Source organism: Rhyacophila brunnea, unplaced genomic scaffold (assembly GCF_057557595.1).
Source record: "Rhyacophila brunnea isolate RB1 unplaced genomic scaffold, BYU_Rbru_1.0 scaffold_14, whole genome shotgun sequence".
NCBI lineage: Eukaryota > Metazoa > Arthropoda > Insecta > Trichoptera > Rhyacophilidae > Rhyacophila > Rhyacophila brunnea.
In genome coordinates this window covers 27,385,698-27,409,567 of record NW_028232796.1, presented here as the reverse complement: position 1 = coordinate 27,409,567, position 23,870 = coordinate 27,385,698, and the positions used below count along the sequence as shown (strand labels likewise).

Here is a 23,870-nt window from a genome sequence, read left to right as displayed (position 1 = left end):
CGATTCAAAGCAATTCTCGTAAATCAACAATCAATGATTCGTTTTCAAAATGTATTACATTAAAGCTATTTTCCGTATACCCTTAAGCAGGCGTGATCAAAGCATTGCCCGCGGACAAACATTTTTTATTAAAAATACATATATTATTTAACGAGTTTGTAAATTTCACATTTTCTATGCAAGAAACATACTAATATGTATTCAGTATATTAATATGTATTGAACATGATAAGCATTTCAGTACATTGTATCCGGGAATTATAAAGACTTTGTCCCATTATTTGCTTTTTTTTTAAACACAACGAAATAATTGAAATTCTTTTAAGATATTCAGTACACGCGTACGTCATAATATTGTAGAATAAGTCAGTTCAATCCAAGATTCTATGATATTAAATTATATCTCTATGATTATCATCGTAAAACCCATTGGGAAGTTTACACGTATATATAATAAAATAGATTTTGAATTACGCACCTGTATATTTGCTTATTCATTGTTGGTATTATATTAATAGGTACTATATTATATTCATTTTAATAAATACGTATTTTTACGTTGTTGTTTACCTACGTAATATTGATAAATATATTTTATTTAATACACAACTAAATATACAGTTTTTTTCTACCTTTTTAAATATGGGTAATAATATTATTATGTGTGTGTCTTTTTAGTATTATATTATTTCACTACCTCAAAGCCGTGTGTGTATCTCAAGTCCAATTTTGCCAAAAATTAGTTCAGTACAGATTTCTACCCTAAATTATAATATCATTCAGAGTAAATGCACATTATTACATAAACCCGATATTCCGAAAACGAGACAGCGCCTGTTGCCTTAAGTTGAGTTCTGTTGAAAGTGTGATTTTTCTCAGTAAGTATATAAATGTTATCTGTAATAATATGTATGTTATACCTAATATGTAATATTCAACAGTTCAAATCGTATTCGCTTGTCGTATCTCAACATGCTGTCCAATATGTCCATTGTCTGGCACAAACAGAATGAAAGCATCTCAAAAAAGTGTGTTCACTTGTTTCATGTGGATATTTTTTTATACAAAAAAGAAGAAAATATTCCCTATCTTCTTTTTTCATATAGTTACAAGGCAATTAAAATTCATTATTCATTTATTTCAGATAAAACCCTTAATATTTTCAATTAAATATTCTCTATAATTTATAAACTATACAATGGCATTGATGTGTATCGTACCGATTTAAATTTCGAACGTCAATGTTGCCCTTTAAATAAAATTATTTTAAACCCCTATTATTATATCATGGGTGCCCTATTAATTTCAAGCGATAAATTATTACGCAGGGTAAGACCTCAACGTGTGCCATCCGGCGCCTGCCTATTAAAATCCCCGATTCTTGTATTCTATAGAAAATACTCTGAAATTTCTTTGAGAGAGAAAAAAACACATAATAGAAGATACCTATTGAATGGCGTCGATAGACCACACAATTTTCATTTTATTTGCGGTGTAATTTGGTCTAAACGGTAACCAGGCAATTTAAAATATCGGCCTGTTGTATGTGGGAGGTCGTTCTGTTATATAATTTTGAATTATATAATTATTATTATTATGTAGGTATCTATAAACATTTTTATACTGCATAATAAAGAGAGAAAAATGGATGAACGTCACATCATGAATGGGCATATGGTTTTGGTTTCCTTCATTCTTACTAGTTAATCTATAAAAAGGTTATAAAGGCTTATTTTGAGGAAGGAAATATTTGAAAATAAAACAATTATTGCAAAATAATAATATTATGTAAGTGCGTACTGAAACACGGCAGTTATGTTGATGTTTGTATCTTGACGGTATAGTAGTATAGTACTTGTTGCGATTGCGAACCTTGTGGTGGAATACATAGCTCGTGAAACCAACATAATAGGATGGGTAGATAACAGTACAACACAGATGTGCGCTTATGCTGACGACATAGTAATTACAAGCAGATCCAAACAGAGGCTGATCGACCATGGTGGCACTATGAAAATAAAAGCAGAAAATGCTGGGCAGCAAATAAACCAGTCAAAAACTAAGTATATGGTCAGCACACGCGATCAGATGCCGCTGCAGAATATAGACATAGGACAGCATACATATGAAGGGGTAGACAAGTTCACGTATCTCGGATCCAGCCTAAATACCCAAAATAAGACAGCAGAGGTGATAAAAATCCGCCTTATCTCCGGGAATAAATGCTGGCATGCCTGCAAGCGACTGGTGGGGTCAAAAATTCTAGGCCGAAGAAGTAAAGTTCTAATTTATAAAACAATTATAAGGCCAGTGGTCACTTATGGCTGTGAGACTTGGTGCTTAACTCAAAACGAGGAAAACAAATTAGCTGTCTTCGAGCGCAAAATACTCCGCAAAATCTTTGGACCCACGTTGGAAAATGGGAACTACAGAATAAAAATGAACCACGAGTTGGAAGAGCTGATTGAACAGCAAACAATCATAATATACTGTAAGTCCTAAAGACTACGATGGGCGGGACATGTGGAGAGAATGCCTGAAGTTAGAGCGCCAAGGATCATGATGAAGTGGCTACCCCAACGGAAGAGACCCAGAGGCCGTCCAAGAAGGAGATGGGCTGACGCCGTAGAAGTGGACTGGCTTCATATAGGAAGACCCGGTAACTGGAGAAGTGTGGCGAGAGACCGGAGTGAGTGGAGGAGGCCAAATCCCACCCCGGGATGTAGCGCCGTGGAAGAAGAAGAAGAAGAACTTGTTGCGATTACCCACGTCAAAGAATTCAAAATATAAGTAGGTATAGTTAGGATTACTTGGCTGCAATAATAATATACCATAACGTGGTTTAGCTACATTCAGCGACGTCCCTAAACAAAATACCGCCCCATTTTAATACAGTATATTTTTATCATTCTTTCTTCACAATATCTAATAAATATGTTGTATGGATTCATCACTAACAAAATAATATTTACATACGACTTAAACATAATAATAAAATTTATAAACATTTGGGGAAATTTTCACGTTGGTAATACAGTAGCTTCACATGTCATTTTTGCGATATGTACATTAATTTGCAGTCTTGGTGAATTAAGGGCGATCCGTGTCGCTTTCCTTCTTTAAAAACTTGGCAACATTTGGAATGATATTTTCGTTATTACTAAATTTAGGTAGCTATTTCTATAAATATACCAAATGATTCTCCTCGATTTGCCGCCTCTCGAGTAACTGCCACCCCCAGGCGACACTCAATCTGCCTACCCCCACAGGACGTCACTGGCTACATTAATAGTATATTGCGAATGCTTTGATTCCGGTACAAGTCAAATGTGTTTCGTGTTCGCAATGGCCAATGTATATAAGTATAATAAAACTATATCATTCAAGTATAACAAACATTTACTTTTCATTTATATTTATAAAAATATTTATTATAGTTCCAATATTTTCACATTCCATAACGTATGCTTTATAGAGTTGACTGGTTGAGTTAACTAAAATCATGTTAGAATATTAGTGGTTTTTTACAGATATGGGTAGGTATAATATTAATATGTTATTTTTTTTTAAACTTCACTATCATAATTTATTATATCATCTACTTCTAGTGAAGGTTTTCTTGTGTTCAGTACAAGCAGAGTTCACCTAGATACAGACAAATTAATGTTGTTTATTTGCAAATGACCAGATAATATAATATTTTCAGAATCATCGAAATTTTTGACATAATATGTTTTTGTTCCACATTATACGCGGCAAATCAATCAAATGTGTTCAATTGTATCATGATTTAAACATGTTAATTACTGAAATAACCTTACGTGTGGCATATTGAAGTGAATAAGTACCATAATAGTATTGATTTAATCAAAATGTTATCAAATTAATGCATCATGTTGTTTAATGTGAAGCTATTTGCTCGGTGATCAATCCGCAGATTAAAATCTTTTTCAAAATATTCAAATCAAACATCATGGCAACGCGTTTATTTTCGTTATTTTGTTGTGTTAGTCCAAAGTTGATAGTGTCAGATTTGAATATTAACAGTGGCCAGGTCTAGCCACCGTATTTGGAGGGAAACGAACGAGCCCAATCAATCTCAATTTGAACGTATCGATGACATATCGCTCAGCTGATCGGAGACGGCCATTGTTGAGCCGATGCATTGTCTCGCGCACGCGCTTTGGAATAGGACGCCATATTATTATTATTATTGAAATGTATCCATTCGAAAAAGGAACAAGATGGCGTTGGCGTAAAGACCTACAGCGTCGAAAGATGGTAGCTTGATCTTCATTGAAAGTTTAAAATATTTTTTTGTTACTATTATAATAAAATAATACATTGTCAGAATGTCACCTTTATACAATGTTGACGTATTACCGTCATTTTTATTGTTACGACGTTTAATTGTGAATTTTATCCAATATTCTTAACATCAGTGGCGAAGGGTGGAGGTAGGGCCCAGGCTATTAAGGTCCGACATAAATAGTGCATATTAAAATTTATCAGTCTTAAGTAAGTATTTGTTTTTATTGAACTAAGACTACTATTTACATAATACGGTGTTGGTTAGTTTTTGAAAATCAGTTAAATCCTGCCAAACCAAAATAGGTTTGTTTAAATAATGTATCGGCTCCTTATTTTTAGGTACGACTCATTTTCTTATTCGCATTAAACAAAAAGTTTACTAAGAATAATCGTAATATTTTTCCTGATCTTTTTAGACATATTTTTATTATAAAAAGCTTCAAATTACGTAAATTTATAGATCTGTACACCACAGAAATGATAAATTTAGGGGCGTTTCTCATTTGAAAACGGAAGTGCGATTAACTAAACAGGAGGGGATTCTTAGTTCACAGTTTTAACTCGTGGACAAGAAATTCTTATACGACAGTAGATAAAAATATTCGCCACTGCTTGACATATTATAATAATAACAATAAAATATTTATAGCATGGCAAGTTATGAGACACATTTAATATAAAATTGCCATAAATCGGGAAAACAGTTACTATTAATATGGCAATAATAATAATTCTTATAAACATTTCCCCCATGGGAAATATTGTCTCAAAATCCGTCTTTATTGCTTTCTGACGTCTAGACATTATATTTCCATAAATCTGTAGATGTGTTACATGAGAAACGACTCGTATTTTATTGTCATTGAGTAGTTTATATTGTCATATTTTTCATAATCGTACAAACGATCGTATATATCACAACTAAATTGGCATAGTTTCTTTTCATGTACATACTTAATAGGCTCATTAAATACTTAGCCTTTCAAGTTGTTTGTCCACAATGTAATAATTCTTTTTGAGAAATTATATTTATTTAAAACTTATATTTTTAAAAAGGCTTGGACAAATGAAATATATATGTAGTTTTTAGATTTCGATACATAAGAAACAAAATTGATAATGGTTTTTATATACTCTTAAATTCTTTATATTAAATAAGAGCGGAATGCAGAAACATTTGTCATAACTAAAATTTCCTTAGCAGAAAATACTATGCAGAAACACTGTCCTTAGTTAAGATCATTTCTATTGAAAATAATACCATATTTAAAAATTCTCGTTAGGTAAATTAGGTAAATTATTTTATAATTGTTAAAAGATGACAAAAATATGACAACTGGATTTTATAAATGCAATAACTATAAATACATATTAATATTTAATTATAATACTCTTATGTTTCCGTTATAAGTCATTATACGTGATTCCACAGGCACCACAAGATTTTTTTTCAACATGGTAACACTAGCGTCTAGTGTCATTCTTTATCTGGTATTTTGTATTTCTGCGGGCTGGCGTATAAAAATAAAATAATATTCTGCAAGTACATGCCAAACGAATTAACACTATCAATATCCATATTGAGATACATTGTTAAATGAATTTGAGTGTATGGACTGTGTTATAGACATGCAAATTTATTTTGACAGCAGCTGTCAGTGGTAAATGGTAATACAGAAGGGGGCGTGTTCATAACAAAAGTAGTCTATGGTTAAGGATTCCTTAACTCTATACTTAGGATTGTCTATAGTTAAGTCATGCTTTTCGGCGACTTATCCTTAGGAACGAAATCTTAGATTGTGCATTCCGCTCTAAGCCAATAATTATCGACTTCGCATATGATTTAATATCATTGGCAAAGGGTGGAGGTAAGCTGTTAAGATTTGACAGTAATAGTGCATACTAAACTTGGTGGACATTCAATACTCTGTGGAGGCCCATATATCTTATTAGTCGGATATGGTGTCTAAACTTTGTTAGTATTGTCGTATGTGTTTTCATTGAACTAAGACTACAAATTTCATATAGCGTGGGTGAGTTTTTAAAATTCAATTAAACCCTGCGTATGCCAATAAATCTTACATAATTTTAAATATTTTATAGATAGATGAATATTTTTATTGATTATGGTATGGTTTAGGCAGGTGTTAATGAGCTTTAAAAAACTAACCAACATCTAAATAAGTATGACTGAAAATGAGCACTATTTTTATCGGATCGCCCATAGCATACCGAAACTATTGTGATTTCGTCATTGAGGTTGGGTTTGATTAATTTTTAAAAACTAACCAGCACAACCTGCAATGTGTGTTCTTAGTTCTTAAAACAAATAATTAGTATGACTAATAAAATATAGTCTGCACTATTTATGTCGGATCTTAACAGCCAACCTCCACCCCTCGTCACTGCCACTTTCTCAACGTATTACATCGATACCTTGGGTCCATACACCTGATCTTAACAGCCTACATCCACTCCTCGCTACAGACATATTATAACGCACTGATCTGATCAAGGATGTTCAAGCTCACTCACGGTAACGGAGCTGCACGAAAAGGACATTTATATTTCACATTATAATTATTACGACATTTTACAATATACCTACGCCTAGCAAAAGGCGTCCCTAAAAAATATGTGGGTAACCTAATGAATTGAAGTACACGAACTATAATATTTATTGATTTCTCACAGTTGTACCTCAAACTTACATAAGCACTATTTTTTTATTAACTTTTGGTGATAATTTGCATTTACTAATTCCAGCGCTCGAAATGGAAAATTTTACGAACCGGAGCGCTAAATAATTTTCCGAAAATATTAACATAGTTATCTAATTTTATTTGTATATTATATATAAATAAGTGTGTTACATTTTTTGTTATAATGGTCAAATGTATATTATATGACTCAGATGATCAAATTTATCCACGAGACGGAGCGACAATTTTAAGGATTTCATGAACCGGAACGGTGCTCAGGTGCGATCCGGTCCATTTCGAGGCCTGACTAATTCACTAATGCAAGAGTTGTATGCAAGGCCCGCCATTTTTATTATGGTTGCGCATTATTCAAAGTGCATAAAAACATCGCCGGGCAAACTTTCAATGGAATGGAGTAGAGGCCGGTACAAACAATTTTCACGGCTCGTTAACTTTTATACACCACCAAGATATTATTCGTTATGTCGCGCCGTTGTCCTATGCGACGGGGGTGTGGAACAATTTTATTTGTAACGACGACTCTTTTATTTTATTAGGCGGGCATAATTATTGCTTGCTGTCGATACTATAACACCGTTTTAGGCACATGCTCTAAGCACTAGGTTATATAAGAATAAGCTATCAAAAATAAAGAGATTTATCATGAGAATTTGCTTACTAAATCAATTCAGAATTATTAGACTGTGTTTAGGAAAAATGGCGTAACCCTCGTTTTTTCGAAAGTACTTTTATTAGATATTAAGTACACAACTAAATACACGTTCTGTAAAAAGGAAGTAAGCCGCAAATGCCGAATTATTATCTAAATTCAGGTTTCAATTTCCTCAATTTTAATGATTTTCCTGTAAGAACTTCTTTAATTACTATGAGATCGATAAGATATTTACACCAAATCATCAATCATCATGCACCCAATGTATGTCTATTTTTTTTTTTAAATATTGAACCAAAATCATTCAAAAAACGTTTTTTGCCCCTCCTGTAAAATTTTTTCTGTGAGGTTCCTAAACACGGTGGAATGATTATATCTGGCTTGCCTATTCTTGAAACCGACCGAATTCCGGCATCCTGGAAGGCCGCTAAATACTATCTATCTATAGAGTGATGCTGGTTTGACCTGGGATGAAACAAGAAGACTGGCGAGCGACAGGGATTCTTAGAGGCGCCGTGTGGTGTCCATATGCTCCAACTAAGGGACGGATATGGCCCAAGAAGAAGAAGAAATCATTTCATGTGATTACGACCTCAGCATAAGTCGATATACATTTCAAACGTAATTATGTAACTTTATTTATATGTGACAGCTATGCATTTATTTGCCAATTTTATCATCATAAGCTTGAATCTATCCACTGCTGGATGAAGGCATCTCCAAGCTGATGCCACTTCTCTCCGTCCTGTGCATTGCGTTGCCACGTACTTCCGCAGAACTTAATCATGTCATCGATACAGCGGCATCTAGGTCTACCTTGCGGACGTTTTTTACCTCTTTGGTACCACTGGATGACTAGATTTGTCCAGTGATTGTCCCTTATAATTACTACAAGTTTAGGCAACAACACCATCACATCGCCATTACAATGTGATTTTTAAAACTGACGTTATCCAAACTGAGGGACGTTACTGTCTATATGATGGGCAACACCTCTCAGACAGTTCGACATGTCATTGACGACTTCCAAATATTATAAAAGAAACGATGGGGTCTTGGAGCTCTGTGCAGACAACATAATTACAAAATCGACTTCTTCACGAAATTCTAAACAATAAAATAACAGAAACACCACACAATACTCGCTAATATCTATTGGAAATAAAAAAAAACACTACTGACTCTAACTTAAACTCATAATGTAAAATATTATATTAGGCCTTCCAGCAATTTGTAATATTTTCTACTAAACCAAACATTATAATAATCTTTCTTTCATGGTGAATATCTTCTTAGAAATACAAAATATGTAATTGAACTTATGTTTATAACAATACTAAAAGTATGGCTCACAATAAATTTACAAGAAACTATCGTTCACGTAAGAAAAATAAAATTTGACTGCATTTAGATGTGGGTACGCAGAATATCTATTGTTTAGTAAACATGTGACATAGTGACAGATTCGAAATTCAAATTCACTTATAAAACAGTCAGCTGCTGCTATTACGTATCAATGTGTTGCCAGCAGGTAGGTATATAAATTGCCTACACTTTATTGGTCAAGTATAATTATTATTACTCTATTAATAATAGTATTTTAAGTAGTAATTAATTAGTAAGCAATAAAATATAAAGCACAGTACCAACATTAATTTAATTTCAATAATATTATTATGCTTTAATAACCCTCCCGCCCTGTAGTCCAGCACGCTCTTTTCCTGGGGTACATTTTCGCTGACGTAACTAAATCAAAACTGCTGTATTCGCGCCATTATGCGGTTGGACAAATTACATACAGAATGAACGGTCCGATAAGTCTTTTCAATTTCATCCCTTGGTTTCGGCTAAATCTGCAATAAAATTAGGGAAACTGAGCGTGTTTGTATGGATTTATTACTGCAATCAGACATGGTGTGAATCATAATATATTATAAATCTTGACTCTATTGAATGAATCCGCGCCATGATTGATTTTAGGTAAAGTTATTATATGTAAAAGGGACTGTATGATTGTGTTGTATATATAAAAGTAGGTTAAATATTCAAATTATTTAAAAAATATTATTTTGTGGTTTGTTAATAATTATTATTATCAGTGACAACTAGCCATAAATCCCGAAGTAAGCAAAACAAAAGACTTTTCACCAATTAAAATCCGTAAGCATAGGTAAACGACTTTTTGAATGTACACATTTTAAATCATTTACAAACATGCAAAACCCGCAAATTTTCAAGATTAGAACCCAAATGACGTATGCAATGTAATTCAGTAGGTAACATTCCGCAAATATGACGTTTTTATTATTTATGTTACTACACTATATGGCGCACATACCGGTCATATTACGGCGTGTAAAATTACAATTAACATTTTCTTTTAATTTGAATACCACCCAAATATCGAAATACCAAATATTTACATATTTTGTCATCTAAATTATGGCGGTTCTTGCAAACATCATTGATAAATAATAATAAATAGGTAATAATTCAAGTATCCGTGATAAAGATAAAAATAATCTATAAGTTTATCGACTATAACCATTTTTTATTCAAGTATACCTATCGCTAAACAAATATTTGAATGATGTGTTCTATTTTCAAAACGATAATAAAGATCATTTTAATAGGTCTTAACAGATGGACACGTGAATTTTAGATAGGTACGTACCTAATTAGAAAAAAGAATTTTCCAACGTTAAATACACATCAACGCTTGTTTTGAGATGTTTCCATTTTCCATGCGTATGACCCATGTTTTTGAATAAAACTCTCTGTCAATATTTGCGAAAATAATTTTAATTATTTTACTAACCCGGCTGTATCTTCTTGCATTCCGCCTCTAGATTATGTTTATAGCGAACAGAAGACATTTACAACTGCATTGTATTATTTTATATTTTATTGCAAACGATCATTTAAAAACGTCATATATTATTTATTGGCATATTGAAGGAGAGTTAATTCGATCTAAAAATTATGCAATAGGCAACACTGTAAAATGAAATATTTAAATATTATGTTCTGTATATATTATTATTATGCATTCTTATTACAAATTAATATTGCCAAGTGTACTGTTTTAAATGTATATTGGTACCTACATTACCTAAAAAATATTTATGTACCTATTTCATAGTGTATCCTTTGGATTAAAGGGGACATCAGGGGATTCTCTACACCAGCGTTTCGCAAATAATATTCGGCAGAACCCGACGGTTCCGCCAGGTAAAATTAAAGGTATTTTTAGTGATGTTTTGTATGATCATTCTTATTTCAATTTAGGTAGAGTTAATTTTTCAATCATAGTCATCTATCTGTATGCATCTGTGTGTACGAAAAAAAATGTCTTGATATCTATTATAAACAGTCTTTTACGAGGACGCTTGCTATCTGTCTTTAGATGTTGCGACCACTAGTAAGTCGATAATAATTATAAAATATACATTTAATATTTATAAAAGTGATTGATAAAAAAACACCACGTATATATTATTTATTATCAATTACTACATTGATAAAAATTGCGAAATATTAAAAAAATCTCTAATAACTTGAACGCAATTTGATAAATCCTTTTATTTATTTTAATATTATTTTATCATTACAAGATTTGATTTATGATTTTATAATCGACATATTTTTTGTCGAAATTATTTCCTGCATTTTGGATTTAATTTTAATTTCTCAACAAATGTGCTGGTTACAAAATTTATAAAAGAATATTTTCAATGTTTGGCTTTGATTTTTATACTAGAATATAAAATAAAAATGGCCGCGACTTAACTGATTTTGTGTAACAGGTATGGAATCAATTTCATACACACATGTTATTAAAAATATATAATTTTCTATGAAAAAAAAATAAAAGATAATACTAGATAATATAGTCACCAAAACCTATGCATGTGGTTATAAGGCCTATGAAGTGTAAATATTAATGATTAAAATATCTAAAATTTATTTCGCATTGCAGATGTTGCAAACATCATCCTTTTTTGATCTGAGATTTAGATCTGAGATTAGATCTGGCTTGATCTGCGCTGACACAAAATCGCCTTATATTTATATTTTGATAATTTGTACCATAATTATTTAGACAATTCGATCACAAATAATAAATATTACGTTATTATGTAACGAAAGCAAGACGTCAACACCAAATATTCATTTACTTTTTTACAATGTTACCAACGCAATGAACAATATATTATTTTCTATAATAATTTCCAATTCAACCATACTAAAAAAACGTTCTGATTATTATAGTGGTTAACTCGCTACGTTTTTTAATATATTATACGTGTAGGTATGGATTTAGTTTAGTTAAAAGGTCGTTTTGGACATTATTTTGACTTTCATTTGTTTCATATTAAATTTCGTATAAAGAACGAAACTTTCTTTTGTTTTTCGTCTACTTGATGTTCCTTATCTTGTTTTCGATTAAAAAGGGCAGGCAACATAGCGCCGAAAAATAAAAGATAATCTACGTAATGTATCACACGGCTTCCTCCCAATGTAAGATAACAATAATATATACCTACCCACCTGAGATAACACATTAAAGCTATAGGTACATATTATAATTGTGAATGATAAGGATAGGATTATACATTTAGTGTCACAACACCAAATTCCGCAATGTTTTTTTTGTTACTAAGAAGAAAATAAGCAATGCATAAAAAATTACCTTGTTAAAGACAATATTATTTTTAATTATTTACAATTATTTTGGTTTGATTTCAGTTTCAAGTGGCTACAATAAAAATTCGTATAACTATGCGTTTTATGGATTAATGTAATTAACGGTAATTCTGAAATTGCGCGATTAATATTTCTAATCCCGAAACAGATCCTGGCAATAATTATTGGTAAAAGAAAACACGTAATTATGGAATGTTTTCCATTATTTAGTGTTTTTTAATAATTAAAATGAATTTTCGTTAGTAATTATAATTTTAATACTTATGTCACAAGGACATTTTTCTATTGATTGCGCTAAGGATTGAATAATGAATCAACTTCACACTTAAAATGTAAGATTATAAAATTGAAATATTATCTGATTCTTTATATTTCATCAAAATCTGTTACTAAAATAAAATCATCAAAATGTTAAAACAGAAACAACGTTGATTCAGATTATGTAAATAGGGCCGAATTTCGGTTTTCTGGGATTCTGGATTCCAGCATTGTAAACTCCCTATAAATCCCTTTCCCTATAAATTAATTGTTGTAATAATGATAATATTACAATAAACTATTTACATGTGTGCATATATTAAAATAATTAGTTTTATTATAGCAAATGCAATAGAATTTAACTGCTTTTTGTTCAAGTATAGCATGTCAAATTTACTAGTACATATACATAATCAAGGACATGCAGTGTGGAAAATCAATTATCAATATAATTAATATTACTCGTGGGTATTTGTACCATGGCAAGTTGTTTTTTTATTTACTGTATCTATCACAAGAAAATTATTATAATTATTATTATTATAAATGACAGATAAAGAAGTAGAGGATAATTACAATAATTAAATCATATTATTCTGAGAAAGATTAAATAAATCAAAATAAAGGGGGCATAATAATATATACTACGTGGTTAATTTACGGCATACTAAAGAGGAATTTTTTGTGCTTTCATAGCACATGGATTAAAAATTTTCTCAAAAATCCTTAGATAATATAGATAATATATTTTTAAATTGGAAGAATTCAGTCGATTTAAAGAAATAATTATATCAAAACGCGGCTCTAAATTAGATAAACAAACACGTAACACCGAATCCAATCTATAACATATCGTTCCCGTTTTTTTTTTATTATTTCATTTCAATGAGCTCTGAGAAACCTTCTTCACAAATATTGGACAATCCAAACGGTAAAAATCATTAATTTAACGCCTGTAGTAGCCAATCGACGATATTGACCTAAAGTCCAAACCGATGTCCAAAATTCTGACAACTCTAGCTCAGAAAATGAGGCTATGTGTCTTTCATTTTTTCCCACGTTTAATAAAATAATGTGTACGGGTCGGGTCTATGACGATTCAGCGCCGGGACAACTAGGCACCACACAATCGAATGAAATTCTAAAATTAATAGACGCTCGTAAATTATTATAGAGACTTTTAAAATATATATTTAATATTATTATGTAATACTTGGTAAGAATTTAAATATGCACACGTAAATAATGATTTAATTGTGCATATGTTGAAGTTCCAACGAGAAGAGAGTTCTTTTTATTTTTATATAAAGCCTCGGACATGATAATTTTCAATCCGCAATAAAAATACATTATTTTGAGAGCAAAATTAATTAAAACTACTAAGTAAGTAGTAGATAGAAACCGATTAAAATTTCTCGTCTATTTATTTCATTCGACCGCTCGGCGACTAATTATTGTCCTGGTGCCCAGTTATGCCCGTGTGTACCGTATTATCTTGTAAAAGGATTAAAAAATCTTTTCGTACATTTGACAATCTAGTGATGGAAAATACCGGTATCTATAGATCTTCTAGAGTAGCGGTGAATAATTTGGGTGAGATCATGTCACCTTGCCGGACACACTTGCTAATAAATAATATATTAATTATAAATCTGTACCCGAGATCCAGTGTACCTATCACAACTCTAAAAAGCACACTTTCGACAAAACGTAATTTAAGATTTTCCATTCACTTAATTTTAATATAATAGCGGCTTAATGAATAAAATTGAAAAAATATTATATGTAGCAAGAAAATCGCCAAATTATTGGCAACGTTGCTATAAATGTTGATTGATTAACTATTGATAGGATAAGATAGCGTACAATCATTTTATTGATAACTACATATTATTATTTTATCAGCTTATTCGCTACATAACTTACTCGATTTCATTATACATACTTAACTAACAACCTGTATTGATATCAATATCCTACTATGTATATGCCTAATGAACACACGTATCCTGATACAACGATAAAATATACAAATATATAAACTGGATAACCACTCTTGTGAGATGCATATTATGATAATTGATAACTTATCGTTGTTTTAATAGAAAAAATTTTCCGAAAATATTATTAATTTCATGGAAAGTCTTGGCATGAATAATAATATGCTATACAATAGTGTTTTAAATCGATTTGAATAGTTATGTTTATTGATAGGTACTTTTTTTTACTATAATATGTTTTGATAAATACTATAGTGGTACTGAATTATGAAATACAATGGTAGTAATAGTAAATTATTGCTTATAAATAAAGATTTTCTATTGCCTATTTCAATATGAAAAAATCAGTTTACCATACAGAATTACAAACAGTTTACCATATTGCATTCGAAGTATGAGCAATAACTGTTGCTATTAGTCGTGTCATTGCGGCTAAGGCCACATAGGCAGGTGCCTTGCTTGGTGGCTACGTGCTAGGTGACATATCCTAGCGAACGGACTCACACTATACTATCGCAATGGCCACACTGCACGCTTTGCGCCTTGCTGCGTGATTATTAGTCACCTCGTGAGTCTCCCGGCGAACAAACGTGTTGGTTATTTTTATTGTCTCACCTAGTGATTTTGCAAGATGGCGGATGTTTTTTCAGTATGACAAACGTCAAACACCGTATATTTTGAGGTTATGAATAATGACGCATGGGATGAATTTACATTATGCACTCAAAAAGTTCGAATTTAAGACTTTTGGAATTTTAAGGTTAAATTCTCTGTGAGAAGTAGCTTTCTGGTTAGTTTTGAGAGTGACATATCGTTGTTGACTTGAGCGCTCCCAAATGTCAAATGAATTTGAACCTATGCACGTAGCATGCAATGTGGCAGTAGTGTTTTAGTAGACAAGTATAGCACCTAGCTCAGTACTAGCGAAGCATTTACCATGTGGCCGAAGCCTACATGTTTGACTAAAATAGTCGGCCATGGTTTATATAATAAAGATGAACCGTAAGCTGGGTTGCCTAGTTGTACAACAAACAAGTGGGGCGCAAAGACTGCGATGGGTGTGTTGATTGTGTAAAAAAATACCAAAACAGGATTGTGCGTATTGTGATGAATTGGCGAAGGAGATGAACCAGTGGAGGATGCTAAATCCCGTTCTCGGACGTAGTGTCAAGAGTATTTTAATCGGCGAAGAAATAAAGTTATTATAAACAACGTGTATTAAGAACATGATTAGGCCATTAATAATTACGTTATTACTACAAAAAAACTAAGTTGATATCTGTACGTAATAAGTAATCCGAGATTCAACCGATACGATGTTATATTTTAGTAGTTAATCATATTTATATCGACTAATTACAGGGCGGGCCCATCGCGCGCTCGCCATTAGGGCAACTTTACGTGAGGTAATATAGCTTTTTACCCCTCGCCAAAGTGGCTTTTTCTTTTACGAGATTACTATATCGCTCTTTAGCAAAGTAAATCTACTCAATCTAATGTCTCTATCGCGGTAGCTGATTGCCAAAAGAAACAGTTTTGCGAGAGAAATTAAATTGCTCATAAAATTGCAAAATACAAGAACGCGACTGTTCAACAATTTTAATAAAAAATCGAAAGTTACAATAAATATTGTAGCAAAACTTTTTTTATACAGGGGACTGGAAATTATTCGAAAACACTCTTACAGATAAATTAATTAGGTATATACTACAACAAAATCATCAAAGCAGTTAATATGGATATGACATTATATTGGTATAATTTTTATAACCCGTCCATTGTCATATTATTAAAAATAAACGTTTGGGAATTATAGACAACCAATATAGTAGAGTGACCATTTGTGAAACGGAATAGTATCTTTAAATCTATGCTCTCATTGTTTAGGTAGGTACTGATACCCTCTTCTTATGACGGCATCAATATGTACGCATTTCAAGCCCCGCTCTCGCTCCTTTGCCACAAGATTGATCCACCATGGTTTAATTAAACATCCTATTCCTCTTCTCCCGCGATTACTCGCAATGTTCGTCCAGAGAACGGGGCGGTTTGTTAGTACCTGAAATGTAAAATGTTTAACATCCTTAATGGGAAATACATATGTGCTGAGAAAAAATCAATATATTTTGTATAAAAAACATTTTCGCAGTGTTTATTAGTGGTTAGATTGTCTTACTAAAATTCTGCGAATTCAGTCCATCATAACAATATTACGACAAAAATATATCTGCTAATCTTTCAATTTATGTTAAATTAACACTTCAAAAAAGCACTGGATTTTTTTAAAATATTGACTGAAGATTCCACTCGATTATTTCCACATGATTGTTTTGATGTTATTAATGGTGCTAAAACTTCGAATATTAGCGAATGCCTATGAAAAGAAATAATTGGCACGCATTATTATCTTCATTAACACCAACAAAGTGCCAAATACGTTTTGAGAAATATTTATTTTACACCAATCTGATGTATCTAATCTAATACAAGGAAAATTTTTAAATAAATGGGTAAAATTACTAAATATTTAAACAAATGAAATTGGTAGATAGTTCGTAAGTAATTTTCCATCGCTATGATTTTCCTTAACCAGTGAAAGTAAAGTGATCGTTTGTAATTAATTATTTCAGACTTATTTAAATTATTAATATCCAATCATTAACTTAGACAAAAAGACACGTTCTCACACAACATTAAAGAGGAAACAATCAATCACTCACATTAACCTTCATTTTTTAACTATATACGAATGCATTATAAATGTATAATGAAAAAATTAACCGTACGTGCATAGAAAAGGATAACATTTTTGATTCCTGTATATACGGTTCAATAATTTATATGTAGACCCAGTTGTGTCACCGGAAATTGCAAATATTCCCTCCGCCAGCACGTGTGTTGATTGCACATCATACAACATTCATTGGTACACGGAGATGAATAATCTTAGTTTGAGTTTGAAAACTCTCTCAGTGCAAAGTCCTTCTCATTTGAGTGTACTTTGGTTCGACCTGCTAGAAAGCTCAGGGCTGGCCACTAGTGTGAAAAACTTTTTTTTTTACTCTCAATTCTCATAATCGATTACTATCGGGCGTTTGGAGATAGAGACTATCGTTATAAAAAGATCAAATTACGTGTAGGTATATCTACTAGCACACCTAAATCATGTAAAAAATACTATTATATGTGTAATTATTTTCTCGGTAAACTAAACATTTATTTTATTATATTGCATTGTTGTATTATAGACAATAAGATTATTGATCCTCATTAACCTTTATTTGAACTCATTCAAAAACTTACAGTCTAGAGTGACGATACTTATTTAACCTTCTTACATGTTTTACATTACTTTCTTATTTAACACGTTTAAAAAAAATTAAATAGAAAACGTGTAAGTAGGTAGGTACTATACATGTAAAATAAACTCATTGAAGTTTTTAGTAAGTTAAACTTTCTGCTTGTATATGAACAAACATAGTATTTTCGTGCAAAGTACTCGTACTTGACTATTTTTTGAGAGTTTACTGACGAAATAATTCGCACCCTCGCAACTAAACCGCCACAAGTCCAAATTTACGTATTTTGATTTGATTACTACGTTTCATTGTCTATCGTTCATAGTATATGTACCGTTCATATTTCTAAGTCATCAAATTCAAGTCAAAACTTCATTCAATATCTAAACATATTTCAAAAACACAATACAAAAATGCGAAAGGTAAAAACTTCAAAGCTGATTTTCTCTGTTTGACGTTTTTTGGATTGTGGCAATTTAGTTGCGATGGAGCGATATATGCTCAAATTAGGGGGTCGAAATATGTCGAAATAATTTGAAAATCTCTTTAGTTATTAAATTTATATATATAAATTCAAAAATAATAGTTAAAATTTTATAAAATAGGAAGAGCATAACGGTATTCTGAAGTTGCGCTTAATTATGTCGGGCTTCTTCACGAGTGCGGCATCTATTATTTAAATACGAACCCTTAAAATTACAACCCCTACAAGACTTAACTAAGCAAACCAAACGCAGTGGGCATCTCCAGCATAAGTGAGCACCGTCTTAAAGCGGCCCTGGGAGAAGAGCGGTGCCCGTATAGCACCGTCACAGCGCGTCAACACTGGCTCACTTCACCCAACTCCTTGGCGTCGAGAGTTGTCCAAATAAGATTCAGTCGCTAGCAAACAAACCTCTACCTACGGAGTGAAAGAAGTACAGCCGAGCGGACAAACCAAACCATTCCCATATACTCACAAAGACTTGTTTCTATACATTATTTATGTCGTTTGACTCCTGATTGGTAGAATTTGAAAAACCTCAGTTTAATCGTAGTTATATGAAATAATTCGCATGACTAATAGAAGGATCGATAGCTTAAGTGCGAAAGCACTCACCCGAGTACACAATAATATGAGTTCGATTCCCACTCAACTCAACTTTTTATCAACGAGTTTTTCTGTATGTTTTTGAGGTTTGTTAAATTATGTTTTATTTTCGTTATCTACATTGTATACGTCCCGATTTTTAATTCGCAGTACAGTTTGATGTGCACTGTTTATGTCGGCTCTTAACAGCCTACCTCCACCCTTCGCTGCTGATACCTACTGATTACTTTAAGCCATATATTTAATGTCTATCTGACTCACAGAACAGATAATAAATAGAATTCCGATAGGCAATATTCAAAACACTACATTTTGATGCAGGATTTTGAATGTGTGAATGTCCTACGAAAATGAAGCACGCATTATGCACGTCCAATAGTGTGTGTAATACACCAATATTAAATGAGCGTCAATGCATAAACCGAGAGAAGTTGTCAGTATTCTACGTATGACGTATTCTTGACACGTGCTTAAGTTTATCCCGGATTATTCCTTACTCGAGATCGGTTACCTGCTACTTTTTACCCGTTAGGTATTTCAGTTCCCATTATTTCTGAGTGCATCGTAGTAAATTTTTGGGTTTCCACCGTGTGCCCTTCTTCCTTCTTTAGGAGAGGTAAAGGAGGCCATTGAAATCCATAGAAACTCTGAAAATATTAATAGGGATGATGGATTACGGTTAAAAACGTCATGGCTTCCGGCACTATCAGCAAAATCCAATATTCGAGCCGGTATCCCTGGTCGTAACGATTGACAGCTGATTACTCTGAGCAACGTTTGCTCTTAGCTAACCGGATTCCTTTTGACATTCTTAGAGCAACGTTTACATTCACATACCTACACTACATTTTCATCATAAAACATATCATCTTTTGATAATGGCCTCTGCAACGAGCCCGAAACGTCGAGTAAAGAAGGAAGGACACACGGTGGAAACCCAAAAATCTACTACGATAAAAAAAACAACCGTGAAAGCATCAAACATTATATTTCTGAGTTCCCTGATCTGACTAATAATAATTAGAATTACCTACCTATATTATTTTTATTTGACAATTTATGTATTTCCTGAGTAATATTCAAAACCTTGAAGAGAACTCATTATTCATTGACACGCGTCCATCTTAGTCTGAATAAGAGATCGTTATTTGTATGACATAAATTTAATAATATTCACATTGTAAGCATCGTGTACTTGCATTTAATTTGTTTCCGCGTGTAATGTAATTCGAATCTACGAACAATGAAAGGTGCATGATAATAAAGTTCTTAGTGAGTCAGACATTTTGTATTTACAAATGTCTACGACACTACGACTGACGATGTAATATGATACAAATGTATAGATTGTTATACTTATTATAAAATGTATGTTACTTACTAAACTTATAATAGGTATGGTTAATTCCGGTGACATCTCAAGGGGGTCTCCCACGAGAGGGAGGCTGACAGGGCTCTAGCCTGTGGGCCCGGGCTCAGGGGGCCCCGTGTGGTGGATCGACCAGATAAATGAAATAAATTCTTAAAATCTCCTAATTGTAAAAAATTCACCTGCGGCGTTATTTTACTTCGGGGATATTAAGGTTTTAAAATATGTAGTTGTACGATGAATTTTTTGATTATTGTGTGTCGATACACTGAATAGCCTTAATTTTACCTCGAACACCATTTGGAAAACGTTACTATACAGCGTCACACTGCCTTTAACCTTAGTGATAGGTAGGGGGACTTCGAAAGATCCTGGCCTGGGGTCCGCTTCAGGATGTGGGGGCCATGGTGCTGTATATATCTTTGGTATACAGAGAGTGTGTGTGTGTATTTGTGTGTGCTGTGTTGCGTTACATACAGATAAACCCAGACATATATATATTATTATTATTATATAAAATATACTGATTTATTTTTCCTTCTCTGTTTGTCCACAGAAATTCTCAAAATTCAATCAAGAGATTTCGGGGGAGAGCTTCTGATATATGCTCCAGAAGTTCAGAAGTATATTTGCTTCAACAACCGATGGAAACTGGTCGGATTGTCAATAGTAAGTATTCTTTTGAATTAAACTAAACACTGAAACCAAAAATTCAAAATCTCAATTATCAACATTCCTAATAATGATTAGTAGCCATGAATGATGGTAGTATGCTGCTGTTGAGCTGTAGCAGAGATGCCAATGTCTTTTCCTTCAACCTTTTGTGATAAATATATCTATTTGTGCAGACAAATGACGGCAACGCAAGTCAAGATTATTTTTATTTTCTAAAACTCTTTCAAGTACTAAGGTGCATGGTTGCCACATCAGTCCCGTGCAGCATCGCTTCGGAACAAAGAAGTGTGGTACTAAAATCTTTTCGTTCTGACACGTTTATAGCGTCATGGAAGGTGGCCGTGCACAAACCGCGGCTGCATATACATGGCGGGTGGAGATGGGGCAACTCAAATCATGGACAACGTCCTGCTCTTAATGAAACTCAAAACTCTGCTCTCTATCACTGTTGGGCTTAAATTTAATAGAAATTTATACAAATGTCTTTTCTTCTATTCGTACCGTCCTCTACCGAAGCATGATACCCAATTTTAAATATGTACATCTCATTATCCTGGTACAGTCGTACCAGATTACCATTGCATAGCTAAGACAATCTCTTTTTGCCTCTGCTGCTGTCTGTCTTTCCTTTGATTGTGAGTTACTATTACATAGTTACTGTACCCATTTATTTATTTAAATCATTCAATTAATATTTCAGTCTAAATATAATTGTTAATGGTATGAAACTCTTTATAATTCTTATATATACCTACATCCAGTATGGTTTACTTCCGATATTATGTTCCATTGGCTGTGCCTGCCTACACCATGGCTTATCACTGGAACTGGTCGCTAATATTTTATTTTTGTTTCAGGAAAGGGAAGCTGCCTACAAGAACCCAAGTTGTTTATTCAAAGAAACCATGGAGGAAAACTACAACACGTACGGATCCTCGAAACACCCCAATCATTACATTACCTTCAACAAAATGGGTCTTCAACCCCGCCCGAAGAAGGCGCAGTCCCAGGCGATGAGGCGCTGCCGGAGCATCCTCAAGCAGTCTCCATCGTTCTCCATCGCGAAACACAACACAATAGTTGGGAACGGAGCAAGTCACACTCCCGAAAAAAGGCAACACGCAAGACAAAAGAACTTTGCGAAAAAGAAAATGCGCCACGAGAACTCGCGCCACACCCGCAAGAAGAGGCCTCACCATGAGAAGAAACAAGGCGTGGCCATGCGAAAACGCGTCCTCTAAAATGTGACTGATGAAGATCATGTAATTGCGTTGTGAAAAACGATTCTTATCGCCGTACTTTGCTATTTACAAACAAACTACTATGTATAGAAAAGAATACCCAATTACGAATGAAGACTGAAAATATCACAAAGGTTTTCTACCTTGAAAGCGCCGTTTCCATTATTAAAAATAGTGTTTTTTCGATGGAAAATACTTAAAATCTTATGTCGCTAACCAAATCTGTTAAAAGATTTATATTATTCTTCATTGTGTTACTTTTATGGTTGGACGAATTTGGGAGATTTTTTAATGGCAAAGTCGGTGAGATCGCCGCGAAAGAATATTTCTTTTCTGTTTCTCCCAGCTTTCAGAAAGATGCTGTTATAGTGCCTCGAGCTAGTGATAGTGTTGCTACTGCAAATGCGAAATAAAACGAACGCTATTAATTATTGAAAACAGTGGGCCATTGCTAGAGACATAAATTCCACCTGTGAATTTCCAGTGAAGTTGATACGTGACTATGTAACAAAAGACCGTGAAGGAAGCTTCTTCTAAATCTAAAGTGCGCTTATTAAGGAAACCCAATCAGCCTTTCGATGGATAGAATAGTGAGCATCGCAGACGCATTACAATTGTATTAGACTTGCCTTGTTGCACATGAAAATAATAAAAAATACGCTTATATACATATTATAGGACAACAACAAGTGCAGTTCGAAAATGTACTCATTGCAAACAGAAATAATTAATAATATTTAAAATTAACCCCTACTTGTAACGTAACTTATTATTGATGTATAATATTATTCGTATTGTTATAATAATTAATTAATTAATAATTCGCAGTATTATTACGCAGACATTAATCTTGGGATGAGTCCTGGAGGGACTGTGGATTTACGCATTTAAAAATGTATTATTGACAAAATATCTTGCTAACCTAATGGCTAATACTAACCAAAACCCGAGCTAATAAGCATCTCTGCAGATCTATTCCAACTCTTTTACACTATAACACCGTCATATTATTATGTTTGGATTTGAGATAACACCATTGTATTCTGTCTGCAAGACGGTTATTTAAAATAACTGATGGCCCAATTTTAGCCGAATCTTTAAGTTAGTACTCTACGTCTATAGTCGCGCCTGCGAATATTTTGCTGATGATGACGTGTCGCTGGTTTATCCAATGCACCTGTCCAAGGCGATTTTGATAAACGTTATTTTTGACATTTCATAACACGAGATACTTAATGATTAGACTAGATATGTCATAGCGTATTTATCACAATGTTTCATTTCGAATTTCATAGTTAATTGTTACGTTGGAATAAATCTGTTTAAGTAGTTACTGTATATAATATTAAAATATCTTCAATTCTGTGTAGGACATGACAAACAACACCAATCAAGAAAATAATAGTAACTGTTTTTTTTACAAGTAAATGAATATGCTTTACTTTTCTTAATTGCAGAACATCTGCTTCTGATTTTTTTTATCTTTCATTGTCATTTACTTATAAACAACGTCAACTAAAAGTAAACACTTATTCATTTATGTTC

General features: G+C 32.8%; 1 protein-coding gene across 1 annotated transcript in view; it reads left to right on the top strand.

Annotated features, from left to right (window-relative positions):
* Positions 1-22,447, top strand: part of ths (thisbe) — a 58,325-nt gene extending 35,878 nt beyond the window's left edge. The window contains exons 4-5 of the mRNA XM_085942133.1: positions 20,966-21,078; positions 21,942-22,447. Of these exons, the coding sequence (XP_085798259.1) occupies positions 20,966-21,078; positions 21,942-22,325 (497 nt within the window). The 3' untranslated portion in view covers positions 22,326-22,447. The remainder of the gene's footprint in view (positions 1-20,965; positions 21,079-21,941) is intronic.
* The last annotated feature ends 1,423 nt before the right edge of the window (positions 22,448-23,870 follow it).